At 44.9% G+C, this 17043-nt stretch overlaps 1 protein-coding gene across 28 annotated transcripts in view; it reads right to left on the reverse strand.

Annotated features, from left to right (window-relative positions):
* Nucleotides 1-16697, reverse strand: part of PPIP5K1 (diphosphoinositol pentakisphosphate kinase 1) — a 42524-nt gene extending 25827 nt beyond the window's left edge. For 5 of the 28 annotated variants that reach the window (XR_008992586.1, XR_008992589.1, XR_008992587.1 and 2 more), the window contains exons 1-26: nt 16539-16697; nt 12993-13088; nt 12571-12745; nt 11938-12133; nt 11371-11461; nt 11060-11145; nt 10574-10728; nt 10348-10449; nt 9741-9902; nt 9503-9624; nt 8766-8867; nt 8432-8518; nt 8240-8315; nt 7985-8094; nt 7817-7899; nt 7522-7653; nt 7235-7356; nt 6762-6944; nt 4707-4848; nt 4294-4517; nt 3850-3977; nt 3529-3643; nt 3258-3365; nt 2528-2644; nt 2209-2373; nt 235-384 (exon numbers count right to left, since the gene is read on the reverse strand). Coding sequence is in view for 21 of the 28 variants with exons in the window: in XM_057488762.1 (XP_057344745.1) it covers nt 235-384; nt 2209-2373; nt 2528-2644; nt 3258-3365; nt 3529-3643; nt 3850-3977; nt 4294-4517; nt 4707-4848; nt 6762-6944; nt 7235-7356; nt 7522-7653; nt 7817-7899; nt 7985-8094; nt 8240-8315; nt 8432-8518; nt 8766-8867; nt 9503-9624; nt 9741-9902; nt 10348-10449; nt 10574-10728; nt 11060-11145; nt 11371-11461; nt 11938-12133; nt 12571-12717 (3105 nt within the window). In the remaining 7 variants the exon portion in view is untranslated. Of the gene's footprint in view, nt 1-234; nt 385-2208; nt 2374-2527; nt 2645-3257; nt 3366-3528; nt 3644-3849; nt 3978-4293; nt 4518-4706; nt 4849-6761; nt 6945-7234; nt 7357-7521; nt 7654-7816; nt 7900-7984; nt 8095-8239; nt 8316-8431; nt 8519-8765; nt 8868-9502; nt 9625-9740; nt 9943-10320; nt 10450-10573; nt 10729-11059; nt 11146-11370; nt 11462-11937; nt 12134-12570; nt 12746-12992; nt 13089-16251; nt 16271-16538 lie in introns of those variants that run through there. The other 23 variants (XR_008992590.1, XR_008992591.1, XM_036923632.2 and 20 more) reach the window with 20 other exon arrangements.
* Between the last annotated feature and the right edge of the window lie 346 nt (nt 16698-17043).

Raw genomic sequence — 17043 nt, forward strand, 5'->3', positions numbered from 1 at the left:
GCGACAGGTAACTGTAACCATAGCTAGAGTAACCATACTCAGTTTCTTATCTGAACCAAGAAGCCCTCCCTTCCACTTTGGAGACATGAAACTGATATCTAAAAAGCTTACTAGGGCCCAATCACACAACCCCCAACATACTCTGCCCTGTCCCCCCAAGACAGTGTTCTGAGTCCCTAGGTCCCAAAAGGTAAAGATAGAGGCAGAAAAGGTAGGTGAGGTAGGGAGGGACACCTGTGTGCACGATGCCAAGTGAGTTGTGGATACAGCCTGGGGCTGAAGACCGATGGCTGGGGAAGGCCGGGGGAGGTCTCCTGACCTCCGGCGGCGGCGTCCCCGCAAGGGCATCAGGTCCAGGTTCCCCGTGCACTGCATGTTCATGACCTGCAATCAGACCGGGTGGAAAGCCGGTCATGGTTCCTTTAACCCCCAGGTTCCCCAAAGCCCCAGTGTCCATTGGGCACAGGTGGTTATATGGCTGGAGAGGATGACTGCCTAGGGTACAGCTGGTATGAAGGGCACAGATTTTGTATTCTAAAACTGCCCAAAAATATGAGATGACAGGAGGAGAAGAAAGGATAGGACTTGATAAGGATAAGACTACCAATGCCTATGTTACAGAACAAGGAGAGGAAACTTTAACATTAAAAGCCTGTGTGACCAGAAAGCAGAGAGATTTTCTTGTGAACAACAGGAACAAATATCTTGGGCAACCATTCTCCTGGATGGGCCATGGTATATGGTATAAGCATCACCAGTAACTAAAAGGAAGGAATTACAACAGGAAGCTTTCTGTATGCCTGAAAGAAAAAAGTGAATCTCATCAGGTCATAGAAATGATTCACAGAGAGCTCTGCTTTGTCTATCTCTTGACTGCTTAAATCAGAAGGAAAAAAGGGGGTCAAGCACAACAGTGCCAGAGAGACTGGCAGACCATATGAATGAGGAAGACATTTAGATGTGGAGAAGTAGTTGATTGATGGAAGATTAGATGTCATCAGTCCATTTGATCTATTCACATGAGTTTACAGGGCACGAGTGTACTATGAATACCAAATTAACTTACATCACAAAGAGAAAATGATGCATTCCCCACCTAAAGAAATTCAGCATTCACAATTTCAAATCCACCTTAAAATAATCAGGAAGAAAAGGATGAATCCAGAACAGAGACTGCAGTTTTTCTTCTCAGATTTTTCCAAAATATGTACTGTAAACCTCTGGCTGAACCTATGTAAGCTAGTTATACATTTGTCTGAGGTAGTCCTAAATTGGAAAGACCAGTTTAAGACAGAGAGCTGGCACAAAGTCAAGTGAACACAGTCATCTGTCAAAGCAGGACCTAACACAGGGATGAATCAGGGAGTCAGAAGAAGTGGCCCTGGGCCACAGAGAAAAAGAATCTTTCCAGGAAAAAAGTCCAAAACAAAAAACCCAGGACAGTTAGCTGGGTAAAATGTGAGACTTCCATCAGTTCCTTCTTCTACACTAGAGAACTAGAACGAGGACTACAGACAAACTCCAAGAATAGCAGAACATAGGCCCAGGCCAATAAACCTCATCAGAACAAAGGGAAGACAGACAGACCTCCAGAACTGATTCCCTTTCTGGAATGAGCATAGAGTTAACCAACCCTAAAGGGATTAAATTAAAGTGCCTTGTATTTTCTCTTGTCTGAGTTGTAATTTTTTACCCAAGGCAATAAAGAGATGGAGAGGGCCTGGCCTTTAAAATATCAATTGTATTGTTATTATAGTTACTGCTTACTGAGCATCTATAGGGTGAATATTACTTGTATTTTACAGATGAAAAATATTGAGGCTTGGAGAAGTTACCAGTCCAAGGTCACACAGCTTCTAAGTATCAGATTGGGATTTTAGCCCAGAGTTCATACTGTTTCTACTGTATTTCCTTTTAAAGTACTGCTTTTTCAAATTCATCCAGAGGCATCCTCCTCAATCTCATCTCTTAAAATGCTTCTCTCTGAAGCACCTCTCAATGGCATCTCTTTAATCTCAACTAGCAACAGGTTTAAATGAGCTTTATTGGGAGATCAGCTGTGAAAGAGAGATTAAGTAAAACATATCCCACAGGGCAGGAGGACTCTGCTTAAGGTTCCAAGAGTACCCCTAAGGGAATTCAGAGGATTCATGGATATTGTCTTATGAGCACTTCTACCACTTCTTTCTCCTAAGCCCCTCTCATTACCTCCATGGAGCCAGCTTTTCGGTTACGAATGAGGGGTGATCTCCTTGGGAGGCCAGGCCCCTCGGTAGGCTGGGGTGAACTCTGCAGTGCCCGGTCCGGCTCATCTGATGCCTTCCCTGGGCAAAGGTTCTCCATACTGCCTTGGTCTGTTTTCAGCTCTTCATTCTATCCAACAACAAGCACAGATAGGAGAGGTGTGAATGGCCTTCCATCTCCTAATCCCAGACCTCCCGTTCTTTTACCTCCCTGTACTATTTCTAAGTTTCTCACCACTTTGTTCCTAAATCATCCAGTCCAAGATCCCAGCACTCTGACCCACCTCAGAAGAGGCTGGGCGGAATCCACAGCCAGTTGGGGCACTGCCTTCTTCCTCAACACCTTTCACTCCAGGGCTGAAGTGCAACTCCACATGGAACCGCTCCTCTGACAAGGTATCCTACGGGGCAACCCCAGATTAAGGGGCAGGAATGGAGAAGCTGATATGATGGTGGAAGACCAGACAGGAACAACAGAAAGAAACTCAAGAAGATATATCCCCCAATGGCTGACATTTCAGTATCTTACCCAACTCTGGGGCTGATCTATTATAGCTTCCCCTTAACTATAGTCTAGTGTCACAGGACCCTCATTCACTTGCCTCCATCATGAGAGATTCACCACTGTACATGACTTTCCAACTTCAGTCCTACAACCCTCTCCATCCAATAATTCAGCTTTGCTACAGTGCATACAGCAGCACACTTAAAGATATCTTTGTGTAGCCAGATGAAGAAGGTGCATGTGTAACAATATTGAGAGGGTAACTCATTATAATATCATCCCAAATTCCCTGTCCTCCCTAATGTCAGAGCTATATTCTATGATATCTCTCTGGCACACACCAAGTTTTTCTGTTCCAGTGGGAACCTCCCGGGTGCTCTGTGTCATGCTGTGCTTAGTTGCCACACCTAGGTGGAGTCTACACATTCTAAGAATAAGAAAGTGTTTTCCTAAAGTGGAATGGAGGAGAAAGAAGGGGTCCTCTCCCCATCCCACCGTTAGCTCCTCACCCGTGTGTTGTCCTCGTAAAGCATGATGACAATTTGGGTCATGTAGTTGAGCTCTGAGATGGCGCTAAGATAAGCCAAGGCCCGTTGCCATTGTTTATCCTGGGTTTCCTAAAGAACACAAGAAGAGGTAAGCCGATGCCCAAGGACAGGGAGTCCTGGGCAGGGAGACAAGGAGAATAGAGAAAGGTTACAGTAAAAAAGAAACTTGAGGAAGAGAGTAAAAGAATGTTGGGAAAAGACGTTCACAGGCTGAAGGAAGAAGGATCCTTACATCAAGAAGTCCCCCATAACGGAAGACACTGAGTAGGGAGTGGACGTGGCTTTCACTGGTGAAATAGAGACGTGTGCGAACATGGCGGCCTGGTGAGAGCACTCCTCGGGAATACCTGAGATGACAGCTAAGTCACGCACACTGTGAGATAATCCTCTTCCCACCCCTCCACAAACTTCCTCCTCCCACCTCAAAGACCTCTCCTCTCCATCCCAGGATCCCTTTTATTCTCAGTTTCCCAAGCTGTCCCAGCCTGGATTCCCCCAGTGCTCCCGGACATGCCCCTCCCTCCATCCAGCACCCCTCCCAGCCCTCCCTCACAGGGGATGCAGCTTGTTGACAGACTCATCCTCGTGCGTTCTCTGAAGGTCAAGTAGTATCTTCCTCAACAGTGGAAGACAGAAGCCCACTGCAATCTCCAGTTTCTCCTCCCGACTGATCCCATACTCCTAGGGGCCATAGGCCAGGAATAAGTACCTCCGTGAATCTTGTTTTCCTCTTGCCTCATACCCCCAGGCCCAAGATCATGTTTATCTTTAACTCAGGTCTAGGGATTCTTTCACATCTACCACATTCCGCCTCTCCAGGTTTCTCCTCACTTAGCCTCCTGTACTTACTCAGAGCCAGGATGGACACTGAGAATTGCAGCAACTCAACTAATTCCTTCTCTAGGTTTCTTTCCCAGGGTTCCCACCTTTCTGCCCTTTCTCTCCTTCCTTCCCCAATGCCCCTGTCCCCAGGCTAGATCCCTTATATGAGACACACCTGGGGAATGACAACATCAGCCAGTGCCTTAGAGAGATGTAGCAACTCTGCTGTGCCTTGAAGTCCCAGACTCCCATTGTGCTGCACATCATACTTGACACAGTCATAGATGTCAGGGATCTTACTGATATCATAGCGCCCACTCTTCTGTCGAAAGTCACGCTCCAGCTTGCTCCAACGCTGTAGCATTAGCTCTAGTGTCTCACTGTGGTAGAGTTGTAGGTCTAGAGGGAAGATGGGCAATCAAACAAAGCCAAAAATTCTACCTTAAACAGAAGACGCTAACAAATCTGAAGTAGAACCAGAGAGATGAAGATGTTTTGTCTCAGACATTTAGGAGAAGACACAGGAGTGCCTCAGGAGCCCATCCATACCTGAAACCTTGAAGGGAAGATAGTAGTATTCATACCCACCTGCAGACTTGGGGTCCTGCATCCGTTCCTGGATCTGTTGAGTAAGGTTTTCAATCAGGGCAAATACCTGATCACAGACTTTCACAGGATTTTGGATAATAGCCATGGAGTTGAGTAGGGAAGTACTTCCAGTGGGGGCCAGCTGTGGGGGAGAGAAGAAAAGCAATATAAGCTCAGTGTCAACTGCCAAGGTTCCTGTAAGCTTATTCCAAAGACTGCCTGCAAATGAGGTCTGTTTGTCAGCTCACTCCAGGGAGCATTCCTAGGCTACTGGGCAAACTACCAGTTCCAGGGCTTTCAAATGAGTCATCTAAGAAGGGTTTATCTTAAAAGTCTTAGAGTTGCAAGAAAATAAAATAGACTTAGTTGTTTTCTTGGGGGTTCTAAAAGATACATGGAAAATGCTCAGGAATAAAGATTAAATCAAAATCCCTCAAAATCCCCACAGGATATTTTCATGAGTGGGTCATAGAGGTGATATTATCTTATTCCTCTAAACAAGATGTCAGCTTGAACCTGGAGTAGAGGTGCTGCCTCAGAAGTAGATTACACTTCTATTGTGGGTGGAATGCACACATTATAGCTGAGCCTTGTGAGGGCAAGTTCAATTCTTGCAACCAAAAGGAAGCAAGGGAGGAAGTAAAGATGCCTCAGCCTTTTTGGATTTGACATTGAGCAATGGATTAAAAAATAAGGGGAAAAAAAAAAAGGGAAAAAGGTTATGCCCTTATTAGGACCTGCTCAGAGAAGAACACAGAAAATGCCATTCTCTAAGCATGTGCTCAGCTACTTAGCTCACTTAGAACCTATCAGAAATGGCTGGTTACACAACAGTGTGAATGTACTTAATGCCACTGAACTGTACACTTAAAGGTGGTTAAAGTAGTACTACAACTTTAAAAAGTAATTTTAAAAAATGAACCTATCAGAAATGAGGAGCTATCAGTGGTAGGATGGTGGAAAATCATTGTCTGGCATATGATCTACTGTGATTATACTGTGAGGTGTACTGTAGTAGCTAATAGCCTGGGCTCTCAGTTTAGACTCCTTAGCTTCATACTAGCTGGATGACTTTGAAAAGGTTGTTTAAATACTTCTGAACCTAGGTCTCCTCATCTGTAAAATGGGGGGAAAGTAGTACAGGTTCACAGTTCTTATGGTGGGTTAAAGATGTTCAGTAATTATTTGTTACCTTTCCCTTCCCTTGAATCTGGGCTCACCTGTGACTGCCGAAACAATACAAAATAACAAAGTTATACTGTGTGATTCTGGACCTATACTTTAAAAGAGCTTGGATCTTCTGTTTGGGGGGATTCTAAGCTACCGTTTATAAGAAGTCCAGCTACCATGCTAGAGAAAGCACATGGAGAAGAATGTGGAAAGGAGAGGCTTTGAGACAATAGGAAGAGCATGAAGAAGAAAGCTCAGCCACCCCAGCATCCCAGTCAAGCCTCCACATGGTTCCAGCCCCAACATCTGGACATTTGAGCAATCTTAGGAATAATTCCAAGGAAGAACAGTTGAGCTTAGAACTGTAAGATAATAAAGTGGTTATGTTTCAAGTTACTGAGTTTTGGGGGTAGTTTTTACAAAGCACTGGATAACTAAAATCATTCAAAATCCTTGGGACCAGCTGTGCTGTAAAGTTGAGACTTTTTTTGACTTTAGGAAGTTAACACAGTGCATATGCCATATGTTCTATACTACCTCCAGGAGGGCCTAGGACATAACCAAACACACTAGTATTTCTAAAATGAATAACATTTACACTGAATGGGATAAACATGGATTAGAAATAGTCTTATCATGTCAGGTTTTCCTACCAAATGAATCTTGGTGCCAAACTTATAAAAATATTTTTTATTTTGATATTGTGAGTAAGAGATTTTAGACCCATACATCTCTCAAAGGGTGAGGATTAAATGAGATAATGTATGCAAACAACATAAAAAAGTGCCTGGCACATAGTAATTACTATTATTGATCACTACCACTTAGAATTCTAGGAATTTGGAATCAGAGGTATGTTGAGCACAAAGATAGGGAGAACCTGACCTGATCATAATCCTCAGGGCCAAAGGATGCATCCTGCTGCAAAATATGGTGCAGCCGAGCCTTTACCCGGCGCTGGCAGCTGCTCAAGGAATCACCATCGCTGTCCAGGAGCCCATTCATGTTGGCACTCTTCACCATTTGTACCAAAATGGGTGTCAGTTCCCCTTCTAGAGCCAGAAGGCCCTGGAGGGGAAGCACAAGTCTATTAGTTTTCCTTCCGGTCTAATCCCCCTGGACCTAGATTGCCCTAAGGATCAAATGAGAGCTGGCTTGGAGAGCTGGGGTACAGGTCACGGGGTCTATCCCCAACTAATTATTCTCAGCTCGTTTTCAGTACTATAGAATGGGGACAGACACAAGCAGAAACCTCTAAATTGGTACATAAATACCCTGAAATTTCCCAACTCATTCTCCAAACTCTCTGCTTCTCTTCCTACTGGAAGCTGGAACTGTGGAAGAACTGTAGTGTGCACCTTGGCAAAGGCAGCAGCGGTCATCTGGACACGGCCCTCATCAGAGGCATAGATTTTGAGATCATGGCGGAAAGTGCTATGGAGACGAAGCAGCCCGCAACCAGGGAAGCCAGCATAGTCACCTGGGAGGAAAGGGGGAATTGGGAAGGGATTGCTATAAATACCTACATGGAGGAAAGAATGCTCATTTCCCCTTTCACTTCTCCACTGCCTCTGCTCTTCATTTCCCCAATTTATTCTCTAACCATCTTATCCCAGCCCTGCTAGGTATTTACCCCAACACTTACCCTGTCCTCCAGGGTACATGCAGCGAAAAGCTCGTCCCAGCTCCTCAGCCTGAACACGGCCTGCGGGAGTCAGTTCTCCACCCCATTTCAGTACCAGCAATAGAGATGGGGCCAGAGCCTCCCTCTGATGGTCTGCGGGAATAAGAGGCAGTGAGTAGGTCTAGATCTAAGGAAAGCAGCAGGGACTTCTAAATGTTAGGTCTTCTGAGGAGCCCAGAAAGGTAATTTGGGGTAGAGATCATCTAAGGGGTCAAGAATAAGAGATCTAAGAAGGTTATAGGGTACTATATCTTACCTTGCCTTTCATTAGAAGCTTTTACTCCATGAGGGTAGTAAGTCAGCTGCACCTTCCGGTTGATGCCTGAGAAGTGACCATACCTGCAGGATAAACTCACAGTTTACTTTCTACCCCAGCACCCAACTTTCATTGTTATTGGCTCCCTTCTCCTATCCCCTTTCTCACATCTCCAGCACAGATTTCAGCTGCTCTAGTTTCCCAGTCTTCTCCTCAATCTCACCACCTGGTTCTTTCTCCAGTTCAGCCAATAGCAACCTTGTGATGTCCAGCACCTCCTGGGGAAGTTAACAAAGAATCCATGGAGGAAGCTAAGTCCTGGCCAGTTAGCCTTTCATCCTGGCCTCTCATTGAGGCCCCCAAACCCCACACCCTCTATATTTCCCACAGCATGGCTCCCCCAAGCCAGATTCAACACCTTACCTGTAGCTGTTCAGGCCGCTTTAGCTTTAACTTCCCTGTCTTGTAGCCACCGTGTCTTTCAAAGAGACTAAAAAACCTGAAGAAATAAGGAGAAGCTTCAGTTTGGGGTGAGATAGTCAAAGTCTCTGTTTGCTACTCCTTCCCCTTCCCCTCACAGAAATTTATTTGTCTAAATTAGGACACTCCTCCTACCTTGGGTGTGTCACCTCCATCTTCATCTTCTGCTTGGGGGTACGATCCCCATGACGGATAATTGCAATGACGCAACGAAGTTCCATCCTAAGATAGGGAATTTTGTTAGAGTCTCTCCCCCATCCCAGCCCATACCACCACACATCATTTCATGCTACTCAATGTGTCAAAGAACAGAGGAAAGACTCCAAGATTAGGAATACAGGTAGGGTTAAGGTAATTGCCTTAGAAGAAACCCAGGCTCCACGAGTCAGACAGCAGAGGAACAGGAAGTAACCACTGGTCTGACTTACATGCCTTAAGTAGGTTACTCAGATTTTTTAGTTTTGCTTACATGGTTCCAGATGTGGTAGGGACAATGGGGATGTCCTCAGCCTCTGTGGGGATGGACCATGGGATCTGGAACTGTGGGGCAAGCTCCCGCATTATGGTGTTCCTAGAAGGAGAAATATGAAGAAGCTGTGTGAAAATGAATGAACCAGAACTACATGTATAAATGAAACTCATGAAAACTAGCAAGTTGTAGAAGAATACATAATACAAAGTCTAAACACATGCAGAAAACAGCACCCCCATATATGTAGTAAAAATATTAATAAAGGCATGGGAATGACAAACACCAAATTAAGGATTATTATTCCCTCTGGTGGGAGCAAAGGGGATGTAATTAGCAAGGGGTATATAGGGCTTTAACTATATTCTTAATATTTTATTTCTTAACCTCGATAGTGAACACACAGGTACTCCCCATATTTGTCATTCCTTATATATTTTAAATATTTTAAGTATTACATGATTTTTTTAAGTCAAGTTATAAAACAGTGTTATGTGTATGGTCACTTTTAGTACAATAAATATAATTTCTTTCTACATGGCAGAAAAAGACACACTGTTATATCCAAACCTGCTAACAATAATTACCTCCAGGGAGTGCAGTGTTGGGAAGGCAAGAAAGCTGAAGAGCCCTTTGTCTATTTTCCTTTTTCAATTTTAAATCATTTTTATAATATTTAAAATAAGGTAAATGCTTTCTAACTCTCTTCTCCCCAGCCCAGAACTTGTGTCCCTTACCCCAAAATCTTGGCACAGTCATCATAGTATTTCATTGAATTCTTGACAAAACTGAAGCCATTGACATCACACACAAAGGAGTGACCATTGGCACGAAGAAGGTCAAAACCACAAACTGTTTGCTGCAGGGGAAAGAGGCAAGATGAGAACAAGAGAGCTACTCTTTCTTTGAAGACCGCTACCCCTATCTCTGTCCCTCATTCCACAGCACCCCTTGCCCCTATGGGCCTTCCACCACCTTAAAAGCTACGCAGACTTTCCGGGCCACCAGCTTTTCCATGGCGGTCAGCATAACTGGATATCGAATCTCTTTCCCTTCACTGTCTCGTTCGACCTTCCCATCCAAAGCTGGAGATTTTCTGGCTTCAGCATGGGCATAGTCTGGCCCCACTGTATACACCTGCAGGTACAGAGCATCACTGAGTATGCCCAAGCTCACCCTGCATGTGAGAAGACAACATGAGCACTAGGTCTGTAGACTAGTTTCAGAGTAAACAAAAACAAAAACACCCCTGAGTATTAAGAAAAAGGAGACTGACATGCTTCTTACTGAAACTGACTAAAGTATCATTACGAAGTTTTCCCATAGGAACCCCAGTACTAACGTCTAGCTTATTAATAAGTTACTGACCAACATTATACTATTTCCATCACCCTTGCCCTTGCTCTGATAGTGACAATGTAACTGTCTACTTCCCCCACTTGCTATCTTCACTTGATTATGAAAGCCAATCACACTCACATTATATTTTCTATGACCCCCTCCACATACTTCCACTTGCTTCCCAAGCACCCCATCCCACCCAGACATTTATAACCTCTTAAATCCCTGTATCCACCATAACCTTGACATCCGTGCCATCTGTTGGCATAAACTCCTCATAGATGTATGACCCTGTCTTTCGGACGCTGCTCTCAGGAGAGTAAACGCTGCTTCGGCTGCCAATCTTTTAGGAAAAGGAAGAAAAAAATGTTCTTCTCTCTTGTCCCCAAATCCTTCAACTTCCCTCCCCACAAACTCACTGTCCCTCTACCTCTCTGACTCCCCAAATACTCAAATGTCCCCCACACCTTACGGAAGAGGCGCTGGCTTCCTCCTCCAGCTGAGCTGGGGTAGTAGATGTAAACATTGTGGTCCTCTGCACTCACTGGCTTCTCCACAAAGGGCTTGGGAAAGACAGCTCCATTTACTTCTACCTGGTCCTCACCTTCTATCAGGTTGCACTCTGAAAGGTAGGTATGTGGTCATTTTTAGGGCCTAAGGGTGTGGAACATTTCCAATTCCCATTTCTCTTGAGTTTTAATCTCCATAACTCTAAAATTTCTAGGACCACATATTGGTAATAGATATGGTGATATCCATATGGCATATAAATGTAATAATACCTTTGTAAGAGGTTCAAGGCTCTGTCCAAAGACTCATGACTCTAATTCTACCCATAATCCAATACTCAAAGCCTCGCTTAGACAGATAGTACAAAGGACATGTCTAGAGGACGGAGAACTGGGCTGTCATAGAAAGCAGGTAGGGCAGGACTAGAAAGGCCAAGTACTTACCCTCAGGCCGGGCAGGGTCACGGTTGAGCACAGCATATCGAGGCAGATCAATACCCTCCTCCTGCAGAATCCGGTACACCTCCCTCCTGTCACCCCAAATAAATTAGCTGGGAGAGGTAGAATATAGTGACTAAGGGGAGAGGCTAGGGATTTCATTTGCTCAGGAACTGGGAGATACCTGGGAATAGATCTCAAGAGGGTTTGGTACAAAAATTAAGCACGTTTGTTTGTCTCTGCCCCTTCCAGAGTGGGTTCTCTAAACAGGCATGATCTCAGGGCCACCCATCCCACCATTCAATAGAAAGCTGTACCTATCCTGGATGTAATACTGCATAGCCAGGTCATTGATAAGAAAGGGGTTTCGAAGCTTGGAGTAAGCAACAGCTTTGTCCAGAGGAAATCCTGGGATTGAGAAAGGAAATTGAGAGACCAGAGAAAGATAGTGAAAGAAACATAGAGTGAGAAAACAGAGAAATAAGAGATATTATTTAAGAGAAATGAGACATTACTTAAAAGAAATAAAAGACATATTAAAACTACTAGCTGCCACTGAACTCTAACCATCCAACCCATCATTTATCCTTCTGTCCAACTTCCAAGTCTAGAATATCCATCAGGAAAAAGTAAAAAAGAAATTATCTTTAGGGTCCCTTCAGAGATCCTCACAGCCTTAGAGCTATGCTGAAGTTTGAATAAGGGCTTTAAACTATCCCCCAGCAGCTCCTCCAAGACACAGGGAAAGCAAACCCCTCTGCACTGTTCTCCAGATGTGCCAGGAAGAGCTGATGGCATCTTTACTCGTTGACAGTGAGAACCTCATTTCCCAGCCCAGCATTCCCAACACCACACCTTCCCATTTTCCTTTACAGACTCCCAACCTTTGGAGTGGAAGGAGATGAGGCAGTGGCAGGATGGCCAGTTTTCCACAGGTTCATTGAGGATCACATCTTCTCCCAGGATGATAACAGTCAGGTAGTCAAATCTGCAAAGTCGCTCTAGAATTTGGGTCATTGGCTTGGACTTGGATTTCTTGGTCATGGCACAGATGCCAACAATGATCTGAGGTTCAGGAGGCTACAGAGAGGAAGTGCTGTCAGGAACTCAGTAACTTTCCACCTAGACCATCCCTATCAGGGAACAGCCTCATCTCCTTAGGGCACAATTTCTTGCCAGGACAGAATAAAGGTTCTCTCCTAACTGAGGTCTAAATCTGTAGGGATTCTACCACCTAAATAATAGGAGCCTTTCCACAGGAGGATATGTGTGCTCAGGCAGAAGAGCCAAAGAACCAATAACCAAAAGACAATAGGAGGAGAACATAAAGGCAGGGGCTTCAAAGAGAGGTAATCTAACCAATTTCCACTACCCTTCCCCTTAATCAGGATAGGGTCTATTTATGACAGGGAGTTTGTACATTTTGGAAAGAAAGAAAAGTGTCTCCACTCAATGGAATCTCAAGTCTCTACAACAGGGTTCCCAGCACCGAGTTCCATCATTTTCCCTAGTCTTACCACTTCATCCTCCTCATCCTCAAGGAGCTCGCTGTCACTCTCTTCTGTCCTCATGCCTATTCCACGGGTGCCCAGCCCCTCATCTCCAGCTCCAAGGAAGAAGTGGGCTGTGGCGCTCTCGCCCTCACTGGCCGGCAATGCCCACATCCCCGCCGAAGCACCCACTCATCCCGCTCTGTAGGGGAAGGTATCCCATTAGCTCAGCACCCAAGTCCAATGGCAGTGGGTGGGAATCAAGGATGGGGAATGAAAAATTAAGAGGCAACCACAAAGGGACTAGGGGTAACAGGAAAAGAATCATGTGGGCTATGACTTGAAATGGCTAAAGGTCTGAAAGAGAAAAGCAAGGTCCCCCTTTTCCTCCCTGCTCACCCCACCCCCAAACGTGAGACTGGTAAGAGGATCAGTAGATTAACCCTTACTGTGCTGGCATGTCCCCAATTCTGCCAGCAGGAAACACCAGTAACTCCAGCAGCAAATGGGAAAGGCAGTTCCTCATGGAAGACTACTGTTGATTCCTACCAGAAGAGAAGGTTAGAGTGACATTTCAAACTTTGGATTCATTCCAAAATGTTCCTAGCCCTTCTCCAACTTTCCACAGTTGTCCCTGAACTCAGGGATTTAATCCAAGGGCAGAGGAGCCAGAGGGCTCAGCTGCTTTTGTCCTTACCGACCCCCCCTTTTTATTGCTACCAAAGATCAACTAAAAAACATTTACTGAGGGTACCCTATGTTCTAAGCATTATATCATAACATTAAAATCTCCTATGGCCCCATCTCTCTGTTCAAGGAAAGAGGTCTAGTGCTGGCTGGGAGGTTGAGAATACAGGCATCCATATGCAGCCTCCAACCCATTCTCAAACTGAAATCTCAGTTTTCTCTCCACCATCTCATGGTACTATGAACCAATATCTGGTCCAGACCAAGGTCCCTCACACCAGAAGCTAGTGGGGGAAAATAAATCCTGCCTAGAGCCATAATCAGCGAAAACACTGTAAGCCTTAAACTTGAGTCAGCACAACCTCACAGTTGCACTTTGTCATACACCTGGAGTAGTGGTTCTTAGCCAATTGTGATTATGCTGTGCAGGAGACATGTGTCAGGAGACATATTTGGCTGTCACAAATGGGGAGGTGCTTTTTGGCATAAAGGCCGGGGATGATGCTAAACATTCTAAAATGTGTAAGACATTCCCCCACCACAAAGAATTACCTAATTCAAAACGTCAATAGTACCAGTTTAGAAACCCTGATTCAGAGAAACTCTTCCATATAAGACATGTGCAAGGATGTCCATAACCTCACTGTTGGTAATGGGAAAAAGTGAAAACAACTCAGATGTCACAAGTAGAAGAATGGATAAATACAGCGTAGTGTATACAAATGATAGACTAACAGCAATTTTAAAAATGAACCAAAGCTCTATATAACATGGGCAGCTTCCAAGTGCAAACTGTGGAAAATACACATGCAGTACAATTCTGTCTGAGTAAGTAAAAAATACATGTTTGTGATTGTGTCCATAATTGGTTGAAGTAAAAAAACACAGATTGAAAAGAAGGACAACAAATTCATGATAGTGGTTATGTCTGAGGAGAGGGAGAACAGAAATGAGAAGAGTTCCAATGGGACTTCATCTATAAATCTTATCTATAATGTTTATTTTAATGTTTTAAAAATCTGAAGCAAATATACAAAAGGTTAACATTTGTTAATACTAGCTTGTGGGGATATGGGTATCTGTTATTTTTTTCCAAGAATAAATTTGAGTCACACATCAGCAATTTTCCATGTTCTCCAAAAGTTCTCAGAAATTACTGACCAATAACACTAATGAAATCCACACACTCTTTAAGTAAATGGATTTAGTCTTACAGACATTTAATTTTCAATAACTACCTCTTGTATTTTTATTTTAAACCCTTCCATTACAAGTGGGATTTGCAGTTTTTAGAAAGTTATAGCTAACTTTTATACAGACTTCGACCTTCCCAGTTTTCATCATCTGCTTGTCTATGTTGCTCAACCACCATGGGAGCACCACTGCCTACTTAGAATTAACATTTCTAGTTGTGCACTATAGGTCTTACACATACACCCCCCCTCTTGATTAACAGGCTATCTCTCTGAACACCTTTTCGGTGAGTTGGCCCAATTTTCATGACTTGCATTCCCAAGGTCCCTGAATAGCTTAAACAGAATTTGTTTGCACTCTTTATCCTTTCTCTGAAGCAGAAGCTTTCTCTCATGTCTAATATTCTTTTTCTTTTTTTAAGATTTAGCATTTTTTTTATTAAGGTATGACTGATATACAATCTTAGGAAGACTTCACATGAGCAACATTGTGGTTACTACATTCACCCATATTATCAAGTCACCCCACACACCCCATTGCAATTACTGTTCAACAGCTTAAGATTTCATGTCTAATATTCTTAATCCTTCACTTTTCTTTTCCTAAGCCCTTCCTGATTTTCTACTGAATGTATGCAGTCATGTTCTCAAAATTCTATTACAATTCTGTAACAGGATGGTAACACTATGGGGAAGGAGAGTCTGCTCACAGATACTGAGCTGAGGAGAGATGAAAGGTCTAAATTTATAGTTAACAAAGCAAAAATAGAAGCCTGATGGAAATAGTTATGAAATATGCCAGGATTTATTTAGATGTACCTCTGGGAGAAGTTTGGATTTAATGTGTTCCAAGAGCTATTCCCCTGTTTTCTGCACCCTTTACCCCTTCCCCCTCTCCCTCAATACTTTGTTTTGGAAGCAAGGAAAAGTCAGACTCTACATTAGGCTAAGGGGAAGCCTTACTCTGGCCTGAGTCAGGGTGGAAAGAAGGCAAAGAGGGTGGGAGGGGATAGGTAGGTAAGGGGAGAGGGAGGGAGGTAAGGAGAAAAGGAGGGGCAAGTAGGCAATCTTCTCTGGAACATGTATGTTAAATCAGATCTGGAGAAGGGGTAGAAGGCACATAAACTGTGTAACTTCTTTTTCCCTGACAATTCAGAGCTGCTTGCAATAGTTCTCTACTTTCCTCATCACCATGCACTTGATGGAGGGCTCAATCAGTGGTGAAGGGGAGCTACCAAGACAGAGTCCAGGCAGGAATACTTCCAATACAGTAAACCTACTCTGCCAACCAACACCGTCTCTTTCCCACCTGCAACAGTGGACCTCTTCGTTCCTTCCTGATGCAGTCTTAAATCTTTATACAAACCCTTATTCTGACACTGATGAACTGTGCTGATGCCCTCGTTCTCAGTATCAACTCACTCATACTGCTTTCTTTCCGTATCTTGCTAAAATGACTCTTCATCGACTCCCCTAACCACTCCCCAGACTGACTGCTGCTCCCTCCCCATCACTGATCAACGAATCCCATACCCTAACTAATCCTCTCAGTCACTGATTCCCGAGCATTACAGTCTCTCAAACCCTCAGTTGCGTTACCACACTCGGTAACATACAGCGAACCCTCAACGATCCCCGACAAAGACTGCCTAAGATCCATTCTTTCCTTACACTACCCCCTTCTCCAGGCTCACCTCTCTGCGAAAATCCCCTCCTCAAGCCTACCGCCCGTGGACTCCACTCCCACGCCCCCGCACACAGACCTCCCCTGCCGACCCCACTGCTCCGCAGCACTTCCTCTTCCTTACGCAGACCCTCACGCGCCCACCTCTGCTCTCGCTGACCCCCTCCTCTGTCGCGCCTCACACAGCTCCCGGTCAAGAACACCGCCCTCCCATCCCGACCCCAGCAACCTTTGCCCGCCCCCGCCTTCTGCGCCTCACTCCCGCGGCGCTGACACTGAGGCCTCTCCACAGGGCCTCTTTCCGAAGCCGCCCACCAGCCGGTGCTGACCACGGCCCTCGGCATCAACCGAGCCCACTTTACCCAGCCCACCCCCTCAGATACCGCCCCCGGCCCCCAGCCACTCCCCCACCGCCCCCGGCCCTCACTCACCCGCCTCCCTGAGCTCGCGCAGCCGAACCTGCCGGCAGAGACACCTGACAGCGACCCAATTAAAACGCGACTTCTCTGAGGTGCCACCAATCAGCGGAGGGCGCGCACCGGCCGCAGAGTCAGGCTGCGTTGGCCGACACTTCTGGGCGGAGGAGGGTGGCCCCTAGTGGCTCTGGGGAAGAAGTGCAACCTGATGCTCCCCTTCCTCCAATTTCTGACTGCGTCGCCACAGTTCAGAAGCTTGGTCTAGACAGACTTCCCAAGGAGACGAAGGGCAGGGAAAAAGCAAGATGCCCAGGAAGAGATATAATTGGTGCCATTGCACCTTCTTGAGGACAAAACTAGGTCTTTTTTCTGTTTGTTTTATAAAGCAAAACTGGGTAAGCTATAGAGATCCAATCAATATAGGTTGAAAATATTAACAGAGGTAGAGCAGTGATAAGGAGACTGGAGACAAAAACAGAGGAGAAAGAAGAGAGAGATCAGAAAGGCAAGGCAAGGAACA

Source organism: Manis pentadactyla, chromosome 11 (assembly GCF_030020395.1).
Source record: "Manis pentadactyla isolate mManPen7 chromosome 11, mManPen7.hap1, whole genome shotgun sequence".
Classification (NCBI taxonomy): domain Eukaryota; kingdom Metazoa; phylum Chordata; class Mammalia; order Pholidota; family Manidae; genus Manis; species Manis pentadactyla.